The sequence below is a fragment of the Sylvia atricapilla genome, chromosome 6 (genome assembly GCF_009819655.1).
Source record: "Sylvia atricapilla isolate bSylAtr1 chromosome 6, bSylAtr1.pri, whole genome shotgun sequence".
Lineage (NCBI taxonomy): Eukaryota > Metazoa > Chordata > Aves > Passeriformes > Sylviidae > Sylvia > Sylvia atricapilla.
Window position 1 is genome coordinate 24300642 of NC_089145.1, and position 18859 is coordinate 24319500.

Consider the following 18859-nt stretch of genomic DNA (forward strand, 5'->3'; position numbering starts at 1 on the left):
CCCAAGATGCTAGGAAAGACTGTGTTCAGGGAGAGTTGCTAATGCCCAGCTGAGCTGTAGTTATAGGACAAGATCTAAGAGGGTGATTGACAACTGTTTACATGTGTTTGGTGCCATGGCAAGTTTTGGTTGATATTTTAAGAATCAGCTTGTGGTTTTATCTTTACACTAGAGGTGGTCTTTTAAACTGTAATGAGTCTTCTAGCTCATTTTCTATGTGTTAAATATAGAACTGCTTCTGCAAAGACAAATGATGGTGTCGCACACTTCTATTTAAACTTAGTTTGATGGTTTTATAAAGTGTTTCAGGGAAGGTGAAGCAATCTATTCCCAACTGAAGTCAGCTTCAGGTATCTTAAACTCCAAACTGCATTTGTTCCATGTCGGATCATAGCAGCAGAAGAACTTTTAGGTAGAACTAAAGTTTGTAGTTTGAATTCTGTAAGTTGTCTACATGCATAAGCAGAAAATTCAGGCTCTTTGACCAGTTTAGGGGGGGGTTAACCTATCAGTATTGTGTGGGGATAAGGAAGGAGGAGGGGAGAGCGGTCGCACAGATGGACAAACTGGAAGGCATGACTTGTACACTTCAGTGCAGTCTCAGTTATCTTGAGCAATCCTGTTGGTCCCTTTACCACCTGCCTGGCATGTGTTACTGGGGCTGGCTGGGAATTCTCCCAGCTGCAGCACAACAGGAAGATCAGATTCCGTGCCCTGGCACAAAGGAGGCTTGTTTTTATAACAGAAGCAGCAGCACCAGCACTACTAAGGTTGGTCATTGAAACATGAGCCTTATAATAATATAATTTAAAATTGGTTATGTACCCTGTCTGGCCTGTGTTTGGTCTTCTTGAGACTGCAGATATCCCACCCTGTTAAGCAATATGGGTTGCTGACTTGAAAATCACAGTAAAGTATCTGCTATGACTTGTTTTCTTAGAAGACAGTGGTAGAGTGCTCCCTGTTTACAGGATGTCATTCAAATACAGGAGAGAGAGCTGTTGCTCTGAGAAGTTCACATCTAAAAGCTAAAGTTCAGAGAAAAATCTCCAAATCCCTTCTGTGTCGTGTGTATTTTGTAAAAAAAAAAAAAAAAAAAAAAAAAAAAAAAAAAAAAAGCTTTACCCTTATATTGTAGAGCAATTCTCTGAAATGTGAAAGAATATCAGAAATATCAGAATATCAATTGTGAATATGTGAAAGAATATTCACAATTGCCTGTGCACAGCATTTAGTCCCCCCCTTTTTTTTTTCCGAGTGCATTCTTGCACTGAACATGACAAAGATCCTTTTGGTGAAAAGTAAAATATACATAATTAAATTTTGTAACATGGATATGAAAGTATAGAGTTCCGTGGTCTGACAGTAAACATTTGCTAGTTTCTAGAGTTAGGAAAAATGCAAAGAAAAAATTGCTGAACAGGACATTTAATTCTTTCCAATTTTTCCAAGTGATTCTCTGGTTACAGTAGAATAAACTTGATTGTATAACTTGAAGGTAGTAATAAGTATCTAATTGTTAATAACCAGACATCTTACTATACAGATAATTAGCATTTATGTAGTCTTAAGCCTTCAGGTGCTGTATGCTAAAATGTTTTCACCACCATGTTTTCTTGTGGTGTCCTCAGGTGCTACCAAGCCTTAAACATTGTAGTTTTGAGATCTTTGTTTTCAAAATGGTCCCATAAAATGAGTAACTTTTCTAATCATAAACCGTATATATGTTTTGGGAAGAAGGCAGTGCTCCTAACTTTACTCCCACAGCTGGGCTTTAAAACCTCCCAAAATATTGCAGAATATACTTTTTAATCCAAGAGCTAACCTTGCAGGCTTCTCCCTTGGACAGTTTACAGCATGTTTCTAGAGCCTTCAAAAGGCTACCTCAGTAAATTGGATAGCTGAGATTTTGTGATACATTTCTGCTGTTAAAGTTTTTGTTAGAAATCGCTGTACGATGCTAAACTCTTCAGATTTCTCTATTGATGTGAGTGATTGTGAGCTGTGTTAGCATAGCATTCTAATGTGTTTTGTAGTGACGATGAGAGAGGCAGTGTGAGTTTCTATCGGTACTTTTGCTGTGAACAAGAAATAATCTCATTTCATCTACAGAGCAGACTTTATCCGTTTCTCATTAATACCATTCTGGGTTGGTTCCCAGTATCCACAAATACAGGGAGTTGTCAAGAATCAAAGTTACAGATAGAGTTGGTCATATGCTGTTCTCTACTATAAAAATGCTAGGAGCAGTTGAAAACTTTAATCTGTTTAAGATGATTGGCGTTACCAATCTTGGATATTTGTTCTTCATTTTTCTGTCTCAATTGTTTATTTGAGAAAACTTACCTATATCAGGCACAAGTTTTTCTGTGGCTCTCATTAGTGCGCTGCTTATGAAGAAAACTTTTTTATTTGTCATAGGGCTTAGATATTGAGTTTAAAAAGTTGTGCAAATCAAAAGTTCAGAAGGACAAGAAATTCAGTTGATACTTCATTCTTTGTGCTTACCCTCTTTACTAAATGAGGCAGGGATATTCGTAAAAATAGTATACCTGCGTGAGGGCAGAATTTTGTGTTGCCAGAGGTTTGACATTCAAAGGTTAACCTGTTCTAAACACTTAAGGAAAGGCCCATAGTAAATTATGTACAGAAGAGGATGCAAATGTATTTCCATTCCCTATATAGGTCCTTTCTAAGTGACTTCTCCAAGGCAACACAGTGGTTCACTTGGATAGTCACGATTAAACTCCTTGTTTTCTAAACTTTGTCCTTGGGAGCTCCTGGCTTCTGAGTCTGTGATTGCAGCAAGATTAAATGCAATCTGAAGGTTTGCAACTGTGCAGCTTTTTTCTGCACAGCTCTGTCTTGATGGAGCTAGGGTCCTGCTATGGAGGCGAGTCTCTACGTAGGGGGAAAAAAGGAAGGAAGGAACAGTTGCTGTTATTTTTAAGTGACAGCTTTCTTGTCAGGTTGTGTGTACATGTGCTACAAGTAAATTGATATTTTTCTTTTTTGAAATAAAAATCATGCTTATTTATTCTCAGACTGCATTTGCAGATGTGCAGTACTGACTGTTTTGTTCAGCTTTCCAAAAGCAGTAATTTAGAGCAGTGAGCTGGGGTTTTTTTAATTATTATTTTTTTATAGTAACATGGACAGATAGTTGTAGTTGCGTGTTGAAGAGGGCACATAGTATTTGCATGATGAAAGGGCTTCTTCTGTAGATTTCTGGACAAATTAAGTGACTGATGGATAGTGGGAGGTGGAGGTGACAAGTAGGATTTTAGTACCAAAAAGAAACAGCTAGAGTTTGATAATAATACCTGTCTCTTCAGCACCCTCAAAAATGCCAGTATTTAAAAATCTATAGCATCCAGAGCAAATGTACTGACTTTGAATACAACCTCAGAGCAGTCCATTCTACCCAGTTCATAACCTGTCATGCTAGCAGCTGGATGTTATGTAAACTAACCTGAAATCACTCTAAAATTAAACATCATCTGTAATATTCTGTGGTTCAAAATGCAGAATAAAATTTGAGACTAGGAGACTGACAGTACTGCCCCTGCCAGCAGTAGGCTTCCTGTTTTCTGTTCTCAGTGGTCATCAGCACCTAGTTCTGCCGGTTAGTAAATGGAAACTCTCCACTTGTGCTGGTCTCCAATGAGCAAGAGTTGGCTGTGACTTTCTGTTGCTATATCTTTTTATAAGGCTGGGGCTTAAACTTCAGCTCTGTGATGACTTATGTGTGGATAGAAATATCTGCAAAAATGTGAAGGTAAAGCTTCAAATACACTAATACTCTAGTATTTTACTAGAAAACGGGGAGTATTTTGGAACCTTTTATCTTGCATCAGGCAAAGTAATTGAGCAAATGAGTTATCACTTATATTGTAACTATCTTTTTAGAACTCTGATTCAGGAGGTTTTTATGATTCATGTGGTGATTTCAGAGGCATTACCTTGCTGTGCTACAGAACGTTCTACCCGTGACCCAGGCAGCATAATGGGCAGTGCCTCTTCTTGGCTTCCACGCTTGGTGTCCCACCATATTGGCTTATGCTGCTGTGTGCTTCAGCCCCAGCAGTACTTGGGGGTTTGAGCTCTACTGACTCTGATGACCTACTACCTGCTCTACCACCTTTGGGTGTTGGTGTAACCTCTAGAAGAGATGGTGGCTAAACTCGGCATCATTAGCTGTGGCAATTGACAGGGCTTATGATATAGATCTTAATAAATGTAATGGAGGGAAGGTTTTTCTCCCATGGGAGAGGGACACTGACCTTGCACAGAACTAGAAAAATTTGTACCTCTAATTACTTCTCCTCCTCGTGACAGTAACAGTTTGTATTTTAATCCAGATTAAAATTGTAGGTCTCCTTAGTTTTCCCTGCCACTTCAAACAGAATTTCTTTCTAAGTGGTGTTTTATAGTTAGCTTCAGCGTTTAAAAAAAAATTACAACTTGCCTGAAGAAAAACCAACCAAAAACCCCTTTCTAAAATCCCAACCCTTCCCTCTCCAACTTTCCCAACATTTGATTTTTTTTTGTTTGTTTCAAACTCTAGTTAAAATGTTTTAATTATCTTTTTGTTGTTGTTGTTGTTGTTTTTGTTTTGTAGGAGGGAGTAGAGAGCTGAAAGGGTAACTTATTCAAAACTGGTAAGTATTTCCCAAGGCTAAAGTGACTTACCTAAGAATAGATGGTATGAAAAGCTGGCATCCATTCCTGGAAAAGTTTGATGGTTACTGAAACTGAAATTCTATCTATTCTTATATTCAGGAATTAAGTCTTAAAAAGTAAATGTTGCTGATGGTAGCCTCAGTCTTACAAATAAAATCTCTGTAAGTCTGAGATTGGGCGGGCCCAAGGGTCTGTAAGTACAATGGACATTTAAATACATCTACTCAAAAATAATAATGTTATGTTGTTGGGATTTTTTTCTGTGTAATGTGAAAACCAGATTTACTTGAAGGGATTCTTGGCTCAGAAAGACTTCTTTCTAAAAGTCTGAGTTATTCAGAGTCCTTCCATACACACAGAAGACATTCATGGCTTTGTGTGTCCCCTACATTTTTTATATAAATATATATGCCTTGTTAGCTGTGTTTCTAGTGTAGCTTCCAAAATAGTCATACTTGAAATAGTATTGTGATATTTTAGAGATTCCCATGTAGATTGTATTTAATTGAGATAATGGAAGTGTGAATGCACTTATGTGATTATTGTAGAGTTTAAGATTTCATTCAGTCTTTGAATATTTAAATGGTCTATATGCAGTGCATTGGGGCATTTAGGAGTATGAAATTATAAGTCTTGAAGCAACCACTTAAGAAATAAATGATTATTGGTAATAAATGAATGTCAGCAAGAAATTGAATGGAGAACTCCTGCCTCCAATAGTTGAAATTCATCCAAAAATGCCTCATTTACCTCTTACTCAGTGTTTTTCCTGGCTGAGACTTGGAAGTATGTCTGGGTGTACAAGAGATGCAAGTACTCCTGAATCCTGTGCCTTGTTTTTGGAAATCACCAATTCTTGCCTTGAGCAAGACATTTGCTTGTTTTCCTTTAAAAATAATGAGATGAAGAATTTCTGCAGGGCCAAGCCATCCGTGCAGTTTCAGTCATCTACAAGCTTCTCATCTGAAATAATTCCACTGCCATAAGAGTAAAGTGGAAAATGCTCCATGTTCTATGGTTAATTCAGAGACGGTTTTACACCTCTTTGAATGTGGTATTGTAGGTAGTTCAAAATGCTACTGAACTTCAGCTTCTAGATCTTCCCTTTAAGTTCAGTCTGAAAGAAAAAAAGTTTAAAAATACTGAAAGTTTTTGCACTAGTAAAATGTATATAGCCACTTACGTAGTTTTTTACCTCCTCTCAAAGGAAGTATGAGCAATATTTAACCAGATGCCCTGATAGATATTTATAGACATTATTCTATGTGAACAAGAAAAAAAGCAGTTTAGGTTTTGCTGGATGTAAGGAATGATTGGGTGGGGGGTTTTGTTTGTATTTTTTTTTGTGTGTGTGTTTTGTTTTGTTTTTAATTTTATTGGTTATTAAACATTGGATAAATGTATAAGGTCCTTCAGGGGAATTCTAGACAGGGATAACTGAATAGTTATTCCTGCTTGGGAAGGGAAGCTGCAAGTGTGTGTTCTAGAAAGAACCAATTCTATATATTTCATATTCAGAATTTGGCAACTTGACCAAACTTTCAATTAAATATATTTTTTCGTATTTATACCCCTATAAACATAGCTAGGCTGAGCAACTACTTTTTTTCTGCAAGGCAGTGTCACTTTTTACTTGAGCATCTTAAAAATTAATTTTGAAAAATCTTGCTAGCTCTTCAAGGCATAGATGCAATTACCTTGGATTAGTTTTTATGAACCATCAATACTACAATTTCTATCTGTTAAATTAAGTTGTTCATTAATAGAAGTTGCTCAATCTTTATATGTTCTTTTACAGAAATACCATGTCGTATTTGCCATGAACATGTATTGGACTTTACAGTAACATACATTTAAGTGATGGATATTTTTTATATTCTCAGTTGAGTTAACTGTTTTGCTGTTCTACACTCAACTTTGAAGTTAGCATGTAGCTACAGAGCTATAGGAGCTATTCATTATGTGTGCCTTCTGATTTTTTGAAGACACACTGAGAAAGAAACTGACCATATCTCCCTGTCTTTACCCTGAAACTGAATTTCCAAGGGTAGAAAAGACTTCTTACCTCTGTAGTGGGTTCCAATTTTCATTAACCAGTCTTCCATGTGGTTTTCTGAAGTATGGCTTCTTTTGAAACTGCAGTGGTAGGGACTTGAAGCATGCTGTAATTGTTCTTGTCAGTGAGTGGAAGTAATAATCCGTGATTCTGTTTTCTCATTATTGTTTGTGGTAATAGGACAGGGAACTATTTGTAATTTCCATGTATCCCTTGATACAGATTACAATTTTATAGAGACTAGTGCTGCAAAGGCAGCTGTTTTCACTCATCTGTGTCACATGTGGGAGAGGCCCTTGTAGAAGGTCATTTCATGTGTTGGCTAGAAAGTTAGATCAGGCCTTTGTTATTTAAATAGGTAACTTTAAGCTAACAGCAGACAACACTGACAAAGAGTTTAAATATAATGCTTTTTAACCCCCCTTTACAGTCTTTTCTTTTTGTAACGCATCACTGTTTGAAAAGATAAATGATAAATAAAGAAAACAAAACAGACACCTTCAGCTTTTTTATTTTCAGGAGTTCACAAATTTGTCCACTACTTCAGTTTACTGTAGTGACACAACATTAAGATAAAATTCTTTAACTTATGGGAATTACTCTCTTTTTACAGCCTGCATGTCTAATCAAAGCTGTCAGGATCCTTTTGAAAACATTGCAGTCTCATTAGGAAGGCCTCTGAGTTGGCAATAACACCTGTGCAATGACTGTGAGCAATTTTCAAAAAATGAAAGGAATAGGAACTATTTTAACCCTGCACCAACTCCTTAATTGTGGTGTCTGGATGGAAAAATGGCTGGAAAAATTGCTATATAATGTTTTCCAGTGACTTTCATGTGTATGTATTTATAGATGTTTTTACACAGGTTCCACTATGATTTGAGCATATGGAAATCTTAATCCTGTTTCAGAAGCTGATACTTTTAACATATTTCTGAAAAAAAGTCTCTTGTCCAGCATTCAGGGCTTTTAGATGTATATTTGATAATGCTTTTCTATGTCAGAGATTGGCGGGATTAACTTGTTTGTAGTACAAGTGAAAATGCTAAACTTTATACTCACAATCTACAAGTAGATTTCCAAGATTATAAAGATTATAAAATTAATCTTTTTGAAATGTCTTGTGCTGCTTAATATCACTCTTCTGTTCCTTCAGAACAGATTTCAACTGAAATTGCTAACTTGGCACAAACTTTAGGCAGTGAGTTATTAATATATTAATGTTGTTCTGTTAAATAACATGCTCACCGTCCCATCTAAGAACAAGTCTGAAGTATCATGGAAGTGTGTTAATGCAGTACATTCAATTTAACTTATTTATTGTCGTTGTAGAATTTTATTCTCCAGAATAAGTTTTCATCTACACAGATTTTTAAAACATTCTCAGTATTTAAATTTGCTAATTTAATATGCAACTGCAATAGGATATTGGTAGGAAATAGATGCCTGCAAACTAAGATAAGGGATAAGTATGTCAACTTTGGGATATGTGGGAAGTAACAAATTTGGCTAAATGACTCCAAGGCAGGCATTTTGTAGAGCCTGCAGATTTCTCAGTGTTTAAAAGACTGACTGTATTTAGGCTAGAAAGCTGCATTTGAATATAGTTCACTATTGAATTCCTCTTGTGTTATAATCTCCTTTTTTCAAATTGACTCTTCTCCTTCACTAACCAAAACAAAACCTTTATTTTTCTATAGGACTGGTGTTAAAGAGGAAACCAGAAACTAAAGGCACTGGAATCAGCAAAGACACTTCTAGAGAAAGTGGAGAAGGTAGAGAATGGAGCTGCAGACTCTACAGGAGGCTCTGAAAGTGGAAATTCAGGTTCACCAGGTAGTTTATATACTTCCTTGCTTTAAAGCAATAGCAGCATTAGTACTGCTGACAGTATTACTACTAATGGGAGCATTAAGCAATAACACTACAACTATAGTAATAATTGTTTTATAAGCTTGAAATTACTTCAGAGTTTTATACTCTGCATTTTGACCTGACCACCTGTTGTTTTTTAGCAAATGTGAAAAATCTACATATCAGGCTGTGGGTGGGGATTTTTTTTTAGTATTTTGTAGCAGTAATAAAAACATTCTGAAAACAGTGTTCAGCTGCTTCTGTCTGGAAGTTTTTTCTGATGTTCTGAAGCCAACTTCAGTATTCAGTTGGCAATGGAGGAATATGGTGGAGGAACTTTGAAGTGAAATGTATATAGTACTGTGTAGTTTAATCTGGTGCTTCTCTTCTGGAATGTCTTCTACTTTAGTAGTTTCTAAACCATATTTTTGATAGCCAAAATGTTGTAGTGCTTGGGCTTTGTAAATTTTTACATGTTGGGTCTTTTTACTGTTCAATACTATATGGCAGTAGGGTTGCAGTTTGCCATTGTATACAATGCCAGTGAGGAACTATTACAACTAATGATACTAAAACCCAATTTAGTAAATATAGGAGGACATAGGCATATTAGTTTTTGGAAGATAATTATTACAGCCATAGACACAGACTAGCTGCCAACTTGAAATGTAAAATATAACGTGACCTTGTCTAAACACAGTTCTCTGAGTATTTCTGATGCTCTTCAGATATCTGAAACTCACAACTGTTACACAGTGGATAACAGAAATATATGTTAAGTAACATTGATCAGTGTAGTCCATCATATGAAATTTGGAGAATGTTTCAAGATTACTTGGTGACTTGTCTAGAATGTGTTTTGGATTGCTTGTTCAATACTTGCTGCAATGATGTGCATATTGCAAGAAATTGAATGGGTGAACTAGTAAAATCAAGCTATGTCCGCTTTAACAAAATACAACTTGCAGCCAGGGAGGAGAACCTGAAAAAGCTAAGGATGGATTTCCAGAAATACAGATAAGTATCTTGCACTCCTCAGTAACTCCAAGGCCTTTGTATTCAAAACTTCAATAAAGTTTTGTTGTGGAGGTAAGGAAGTTCAGAAATTACCCATGGCATTTTGCTGCAGACATAGAAATGTTTAAGGCCAGTAAGTAATTTTTTTAAGTATTAACTACTGTAAAACAATTAAAATGTTAATCCTGCTGGTGTTTGCATGACAGTGTTTACCCCTTGTGTGCATCTTCATTCCCCTTTATGCCCAAGTGAACCAAATATTTTAAGACTGTGAATTTTGAATAATCTTTAACATCTGTTTATAATGACACTGATGAACAGGGATAAAGACTGAGAAATGTCAAAAAAGTCCTTTTTTTAACAGCTTAAAGTTGGTGGGGGTTTTGACTTTTTTTTGCTTTAACTCTGGCCAGTTGTCATTAAAAGTGAGCTCGGCACAAAAATCAACTTCAATTAGAGTTTTTGGTTTGTGAAACTAGAAAAACCATTTTATCAGAAGGTTGTCCTTTTTAATTCAAGATGCTGTATATTTCTATAATTAAGGCTAAGAAAAACTCTATATGTTTACAGTGGAAAATAACATTTGCAACAAAATGTTGGGTGCTTCAGTAAAGGTTTTGTGAACTGTGCTTGCGTGCTTATTGCTTGTCAGCACACACACTGATAGAAATTTAACTGGTTTTGGCACAAAAAAATCTTCAAATGAAGTGCTTGAACTTTCTTGTATAGCTCTGAATTTTGTAACCTAAAGAGATAAATAATATGTTCCTTTTTTTCACTCAGAATTTATGAAGAATTTGTCTCTCATCTTTTATTTCTCTAGTATTTCTTTTTCTGAGGACTCTAACAAAGCTTGCCAACACTCAGTCATGGTTTGTTGTCCTGCTGGAAGTGGTGGACAGGTGTCTGTGATGAGCATAAGGAATTCAGCTCAGCTCTGTCCCCAAGCCCTCCCAGCTTCCTGATGCACCGTGTTGCCTGTGACTGCTTACATAGCTGTACAAGTGATTCTCAGTATGATGTGGTTTTGTTTGTAGAATAGCTCCTTGGGTATTGCCTCTTCTGTTCACTTCAAGAACCCTGTCTGAAGCTTTCGTAATGCTGCTTTGGCAAAATGTGCCTAAAACTACCAGTAAGAACCCAAAATAGATGTTTAGTTGTTCAGAAAAAGTGACTACTTTTGTCTACTTTCTATGACCAGAGAATCTGCCATTTTGACACCTGACCAGATCACTTCTGTACAACTTGAATATTCAAATGTCTTCCATGTCAAAGCTATATTGCTTGTCCTGAGAAGCGATGCATCAAGTCTTGTGACTTAATTGAGATAAATTTGAAGCAGTCTACTCTTCATAGTTTTGATCACAAGAGATGTTAAAGGACTTACATTCAGCTATTCTTACAGAAGGGTTGAGTTTCATGTATGATTCCTCAAGGTGATATGTGGAAAGAACCTAAAGCATCCTTGTCCTCCTCTTATTTCATGACAAAAAGATCAGTAGCTTTTAAAATGCCTTAAATTTAGCTTATGTTTAAGAAGAATATTTTTTCCCCTTAAGATTGCATGACGTAGTACTACTGCGTGATTCAAAAATTTAGCAATATTTTGTGAAGAGTTTACAGTACTGACTGTATTGTCTTATGACTCTGTCTGCAGGAACACTTTATATAAAAACTAACAGATTTGTTGCTTGTCAAGCTCCAATGTGGCAGGAAGCACCGAGGAAAAATAAGCTGTGTTCCTGTGATGCTGAATGGCAGCATGACGAAACAATAATATTCAGTGTAGATAAATGCCAAGTGATGCACTTTGGAAAAATGGGCCCAGTTTTACATCTGCAATAGCAGGCTGTGAACTGGCTGTTGGCACAGTGGAAGGAGCTTTTGCAGTACAGAGCACTTGAGTATTGCACGTAGTTTTAAACTTTGCCTTTGCCTAGAGGCAAACTAGAGAATTATGGAAGAGTGTTATAGAGACAAACTAGAGAATTATGGAAGAGTCCCAGGAGTGAACAAAGTAACGGAGTGATTAATGCATGAGGAGTCTTTCAATCTGGAGAGGTGAGGACTGATGGGGGAATATGTGGTGTGGAAAAAATGTAAGAAGAAGCTGAATAGAGAAGCAGCCATAGAATCATACAATGTCTTAAGTTGGAAGGGATCTGTAAGGATCATCAAGTCCAGGTTCCAACTCCTCTTGACTCAAGTCAGCTCTGGTTTTCCATAATCCTATTAGTCCCTCATACCTGCACTGTAAGGAAACAGATTCAAAAGAAAAAGGAGGTCATCTTTTTACGTAAGGGTCCTGTAATTTAACTTGGGAACTTACAGTCACAGAATCTAGAATGTTTTCCTGGCTCAAAAAGTAACTAAAGCAGATCAATTAAAGAAATGTGTATTAGTAGCTACTAAACCTAAGAAGTAATCTTTGAAAATGTTAGAGATGTAAATTTCTACAAATTTGCCAAGAAATATATTAGGAGTTTTTGGTTTATGTTGTCTTCATTCCTCTGATTATTGTTGCACTCAAGTCTTCTTTGGTAACTTCTTCCTTGCTTAGCTATAGACAGCATTCTCCTGCAGCTGCCTGAAGGAAGTGAGGGAGGAAGAATAGTGAATGGTAACAATCTGTCTATTTTCCTTTTGGATGTGGAGGGCATCTCTTCTACAATGATCTCAATCTCTCTCTGAGGGAGAAAAGTGGCAAAGATACTTCTGAACATGGGTCTTCCATCTGGTACCAGCCAAGCCAACACACAGGCAGAGCTTTAGTACTGGAGACATTCTGCCCTGAATATACAAACAGCTTTTGTGCCTGCAGCGGTTTTCTGTGGTTTGTGTTTCTTGTGACTGCAAGCAAAGAGGGGAGCAGTTCTAGAGGAGACACAGCTATTTGATTATTTTACCCAGCTGGGTTAAATTGTCTTTAAAAAGCATCACTTGTTCAAGAGCTGTTTAGGAGGAGCAAAAGTGATGGCTTAATACACAGTACTTTTACTGTATTAATAAGAATGAGTTTGGAAGTGTTATGATACTGGACTGTAGGCTTTGCTATTGAAATGTTGTAAAATAAATATTTTGCTTTTACAAAGGTTCTTTAAAAATACTGAATTTTAAACTGTTCAACAAGATTTGTAATGAAAGTCTTCATTGTATTGTTGCATCTTTTTTCTTTCTAGAAATTGGTTGCCCAAATGAAGCAAGATCCACAGGTAACTATTTATTTTTATATTGGATTATCTCCCTTAAAAATGCAGGAAATAACAGTGCCTGAAACTTGAGGATTTTGGATAATTTTGGATCACCTTCTTCCTTGCTAGCACAGTGTTTAGAAGAAAACTTTTTTCTAAGTTTTTGAATAATGGCTGTTTGATCGTTTAAAACAAAACAAGAATTCTCGCTATTACAGAGCTTTTTACCTCATGTGTATTCTTAATAGTTTAAATCAAGTGACTTTTCTGGGCTGTGGTGCAGTTCAGACAAGCAAACAGTAAGTTTCTGATTCTATTGGAAGCTGCTCTCTATAAAAGCTGCCATTATTCGCAATAACTTTTCCTTTTTAGAGTATCAGAACGTTCACAGTACAAGAAGAGAGAGGCTGTTCTCTCCAAGAAATTTTGTCCAAACAATGTAGCTTAAGGTTGTGCTCAGATTGCCTGTCTTGGATGTCTTACCAGCCCTGTAGTGTCCATAGAATGGACACTTGGCCGTGGGGAGTTTCATAGCTCCTGAAGCTGGATAACTGGACTCCCTGTATAGACAGCAGAAGTCATCCGTTTCCCAATGACTGCGTAAGGTTCCTGGGCTTTCTTGTACAGCAGTTAAATGCTCCTGGATGCTGGATGGGGAGTTCTGTGGAGCTCTCAAACCAGTCTAAAATGTTGAATAGAGGGATAAAGGCTGCTCACTTGAGGCTTGCTGTTAAGAGCTTCTATCCCCATACAATAGTAAATGTCCTGTGATTTTCTGAATGTACATTTTTTTCTGAGCTCAGTGAAGTGAGAAGACAGCTTTTAATAACACTTAGGTAGTTAAACCTCTGACAGGGAGGGTTAAACAGAATGTATTGGAAAATCTGTTTTTTTGAATGTTCTTATTCTGATGGGATTTGGGTAGGATCTGCTGCTCTTATTTGCTGGTCAGGTCTGCTAACAATTAGTCTGCAGAGCAGTTCACTTTCAGTTCATATTTGCTGAAAGTGAGGTCATGCTGCAAGCATCCATGCAAAGTTCCTAGAGTCAAGAAAAGTATATCTGGTCCATGTTTCCAATGCTCTTAATGCATTTCTATCCCAGATTATTAAGTAGAATTTATAAGAAGGGAGGATGACTGATCAATATCTGGTTTTGCTGGAATCAGAAACTATCTGCAAGCTGAGATCAAAATGCGTTTCAAAATTGGAGCTATATAAAAATAAGGAATATACATGAAGTTCCTGTGATGATATTAGACTTATGTTTTAATATTTCTGCTTAGCAGATGAAACCTGCATAATCTAGTATAAAAACTTTACAACATAAATGAGAACCAAAAAAGTGTGAAAGGAGAGAAATTAAGGAAAATCTGATTCCCTGTCATGTTTCTGCAGAGCTTCACAGGTTTTAACCTAAGGACAGATGTTTCCTTAATTATTTTTTATTTCAGTAGAGAAGAAAAAGTCCTGGTAAAAATTGTTTTCTTTCTGCATCTTTCTAATGTTGCTTATGGCTTTAAAATCTGAAACTTAGAAAAGTGCTGCTGTAAGCAAAGTGCTGATATGAATGATGTGTCAGGGCAAATGTAATTCTTTTTAGCACAGTCTAAGACATAAGCATACATGGAAATAAGACTTACGCATGTTTGCCTTCAATTGATATATGTGTCAATTAAGATTTAATAGATATGCTTGATACTCTGCACGGTTAAGTGTAAATGTCTTTGCATAAGTAGCATAGGTGAGAATGTTTTAGATAACATACCATAGCATACTATGATATACAGTGTGATATTGTTGTATTACATATTAACAAACATTAATTGTTTAATTTGAAAAATTGATGAAATGTACAAATGTGCTTTATAATGTGATAAGCACTAATGGATGTTTTAATGAAATCTTATTTCCAAACTGGACTATCTCTGAGTGCTAGAAGGGTCCTCTGATTATTGTTGCACTCAAGCAACTTAAATAAGGCTTTGTTGAGCTGTTTGAATTTTATTGGCTGTACATCCAGAGGTGCTGTATTTGTAGTACTCTATGCAAAAACAAAACAAAAAAATCCACCTTCCTGCTACTACTCTTTGTTAACAAATGGAATATCTTTCTCACAGATATTTTTTCTTTCTAATCAGAACGCTGATTTGAAGAAACAACTTCATGAACTTCAAGCCAAAATCACAGCTCTGAGTGAGAAACAGGTAGGGAAACAGAGATGTATTTTTAACACTGTGTTCTAAAGATGTGTTTTTTCCCAGCTTCCAAGAGAGTTGCTAAATCTTTAAGTGCAAAAATAAGTGTGGACAGCCAGACATTTTTGATTTTTATTGGATTTCTCAACAAAGGATAGCATGAGTAGTTGTGAGTCTATCAAACAAAAAACTAGTTTAATCAGTGGAAGCTGTAGCAATTTTTCTTGTGTTGAAACTAGCATTTTATATTAAGGGAGATGGAAAAAAGGATTAATTTGTCACTTTCTTTATTACTATCTGGAAACTTCTAAACTTGGCCATTCTGGTTTAAGGAAAATCTTCAGATTTTGACTTAGTAGGTCCACACTGTGTATATGGAATTTTTCTTAATGTTAAGACCAACTAAATTATGTCAGTTATGGGTACTTAAGAGACAATTTGAAAATTAATTGGATGCTATTATCATGATAAATTACACCACAATTTTCTTATGTTTGCCATTTGGTAGAAATTGTTTGACAGCTCTAAAGTATGAGTAATAATTACAACTGAATGCTTAATAGAAAGATTGTTGAACTTGAACATGGGCCTTGTGAGTAACAAGAAGAAAAATATGTAATATGGACATATCTGCAAAACTTGTTCTCACTTTTGCTTTTAAAAACATAAAAGAGCAACACATGCACAAACCCTTCAAATGCCACACCATCCCACCCCTTAGTTAACCAACTTAAGCAGTCCCTTAATTGTTTTGCTTAATATGTCATTAATGGAACCAAATTTGGTCAATAGATTAGACCTCTGAAGAGGGAAAAATTTTGGAGCATTGGTAAAATGCGTGAGTGTCACAACTAGATACCTCCATTCATCTGTTACTAGCTGCATTTGTTCTGCTTTGGGTATCGCTATCCCTAAGAAAATGCCCAGACAGTGATTAACATTCATCTAGAAATTTTGTGTACTGAAAAAATTATAGTATGTTTTAATAGAGCAGTGAATCTAGCACAAAACATGTAAGGATAATAAGAAAAATGATTTCTTAATGAGAATAGTAGTTCAACAAAAACTGAGGTATCGCTGATGTGATAGCATGTCTCTCTTGAAGATTATTTATTCTCTAAAACCAGCATGAGCCTCTGCATGTGGCTATGTCTCACAGCAAGCTGTTTCAGGATTCTCTGGTAAGCTCTGGATGCCCATGGTAATTTCAAAATGAGCTTGTCTTGATGCCATGAAGCAAACTGTATTGACTACCAGTTCACCTGATGAGCACAGACAGGCAGTCTCTGTGGAATGTAAGAAAGTAAATACATCCTACCTTAAGTTTTAAAATTGTATTTATAACTCTCTAAAGTTATGCTGTAGAATGGTCTATACTAACATGTATTTTAAGTTACCCATCACTTACAGCTCCACTATAAATGGAGCTGTATCTTTTCTATTGAACTCAAAGTGCTATAGCACACTTGTTCATGGGATGAACATGGGTTGCGTTTACAAAATATGTTGGAAGATAAGTTTGATTTTACTTCTGCCACACAGTGAATATAGTCTGTATGAAGTCACAGTTTTTTGCTTCTTTGTATTTTTGTGGGTTGATAATCAGAACAACAGTGAACTTCTGTATGGTTGTGTCTCTACCACTGGACTGCAGAGCTGTCAGTGTTCCAGATGATAATGCTGTTAAATAGTATGACTGCTAAAATGCAACGATTGTGGTAAATGTATGTTCTGGGAAAAGAACCACTACTTCCCTATGCAGAGAAGTGCTCACTCCCTCTTTATTTGTAGGAATCTGTTGTATAGAAATCTGTGGCTTAGCAATGCAGTTAAGGAGCACCTTAGAGACCACAATAAAGCCCTTTAATCTGTTTTCACTTTCACTTCTCTTCAGGAAAAATCATTTACTTTATGGGTAGAATATTAATCAGGAATTTAATTTTCACACAGCATGGAGAAATATGCAGTTTTGCACAGTAAATATAACAGTTTACATCGTGCAGTGCTTGTGCTAAGAAGAGGTGCAACATGTATAATCTGTACTCGTGTTTAGAGCCAAGTAGTTCTGATGCCTGATATCCAGTGGATAAACTCTGAGGGCTCAAGTCCACTGTAGACAGTTATAACCTGCATAATGGTCACTGTTCAATAAACTTTTAATGAAGTCTGAGAAACTAAAGTTCCAGCCTGTGGAGTGTCCCTGCTTGGAGACATGGAGCTGAGATGCTGGTGTCGGAGAGGCAGAATAATGAAATATTTCTGGCTTGTGAAATGTTATGTCACCCTAATGCATGCTTTTTCTTTGCTCTCTTATTTAATGAAGTTGGTTAAAGACTTGTGCAAGAACCAAGTCAGCGGTAGGTTTAGCTAAAAGCTTTTAGTTGCTTTAGGACTTCCCTCCCTTTCTGAAGCATTGTGAGAGGAGTGCTGACACTTGCTGCCATTCGCTGCAGTGATTGATAGTGGCTTAGGTGTCTTGCTGAGAATTAATAATGACAGTTCTGTTCAGAAGTTTGTGAAATTGAGGCAATCTGGCAAAGTACAAAAAGAAAGCAGGTAGACTGTACAGTGTGTAGGCTTAAACCTAAAAAAAATTGTTAGCTGATGCAGGGTTGAACTGTTACAGCATAAGGTATGTCATATATTCATACTTTTTTTGGAAATGTCAGAGGTGAAAATAAAGGCTTTGATTTGTTACACCCGAGAGATGATGGAGCAATGTATGCTGAGTGTGTTAATACTTGAAGGGAAAACCGCAAAAAGAGAAAAAGCTTACTTGAAGATAACTTGCATTTGAAGGGCAGTAAGCTTGAATCCTTCGACTAGCATATTTCCCTCCGCTAGTCTCTGTGTTGTTTTCACAGAGTTCTAAACTATGCTTACTTCTTTTCTGATCTGTGGGCAGTAAAGGGAATTCAGTTTAATAGTCTTGCTCCTCAGCTATAAAAATGTGACAGCTGCAGTCTGGAAACTCTGAATGTTTTAAAAATGGTTTCCTCTTTCTTTTCTGACCCCTTTTTTAATAAAGAGAAGTCAAGAGTAACTTTTTCAGAACAATTTTAATTGCCAAATTTAAGGTTGGGTTGTAAATGTGAATTAATTCTGTTGCTTTGAAGCACTGGGTTTTTTTCTGTTTTCATATCATTGGAAGAAAGTTACAATCTTAGCACTTTTTCCTTTGCTTTTTATTCTACAATTGTGTCTTCTCTTGGCATTCTGATTTGTAGAATTTTACCCCCAATTTTTTCATACTGCTCAGCTTTTGTTTGGGTTAAATGCATTCTACAATACAAAACTTAAAGAATGCATTTTTAAAATTTTTCAATGAGGAAGTTTATTAGTATATACTTTTTTGTTTGTTTGTTTTGGGGAGGTGGGGTGAAAGTTGTTACCAGTGACACTGGTGAAAGACTGAGATAGAGCAGGACTCATGTAAGGGAGGGAGGGATGTAATCTTGAAGTAATACCTTTTCTTCTGTCTCTTTTCCCCCATAGTTAATTTAAAATATATATATATATATATATATACACTTAGAGATATATTGTGATTGAGTATGTATCATAATAATACTTTATTTTAAAGACAAGGAAGAGGGCATGTGGGCAGCAAAAAAATGTGGGTTTTTTAGCAATATCATGTCAGATATAGAGGAATTTCTAAATGTGTCCTTATCACAATCTTCTGGAAAAGTTAGAGCAATATTCTGTCTTAAATGTGGAAGAAAGCTTACACAAATAGTCTTTTTCACTCTGTGATAAAAGCGTGATGGTGATAAGCATGTAGGAAAGAAATCACATGACACTTTCCCTTATATTTGAAAATAAAATGCAAATGTCTCTTCCTATAGTTGCAGTGAAATT

General features: G+C 36.2%; 1 protein-coding gene across 9 annotated transcripts in view; it reads left to right on the forward strand.

The window, feature by feature from the left end:
• The window catches only part of PHF21A (PHD finger protein 21A), a 508751-nt gene that overhangs the window by 400658 nt on the left and 89234 nt on the right, over nt 1-18859 (forward strand). For 4 of the 9 annotated variants that reach the window (XM_066321188.1, XM_066321187.1, XM_066321184.1 and 1 more), the window contains exons 2-5: nt 4622-4661; nt 8440-8575; nt 12790-12822; nt 14942-15007. In XM_066321188.1, coding sequence (XP_066177285.1) covers nt 8522-8575; nt 12790-12822; nt 14942-15007 — 153 coding nt within the window. In that variant the 5' untranslated portion in view covers nt 4622-4661; nt 8440-8521. Of the gene's footprint in view, nt 1-4621; nt 4662-8439; nt 8576-12171; nt 12231-12789; nt 12823-14920; nt 15008-18859 lie in introns of those variants that run through there. The other 5 variants (XM_066321180.1, XM_066321186.1, XM_066321182.1 and 2 more) reach the window with 3 other exon arrangements.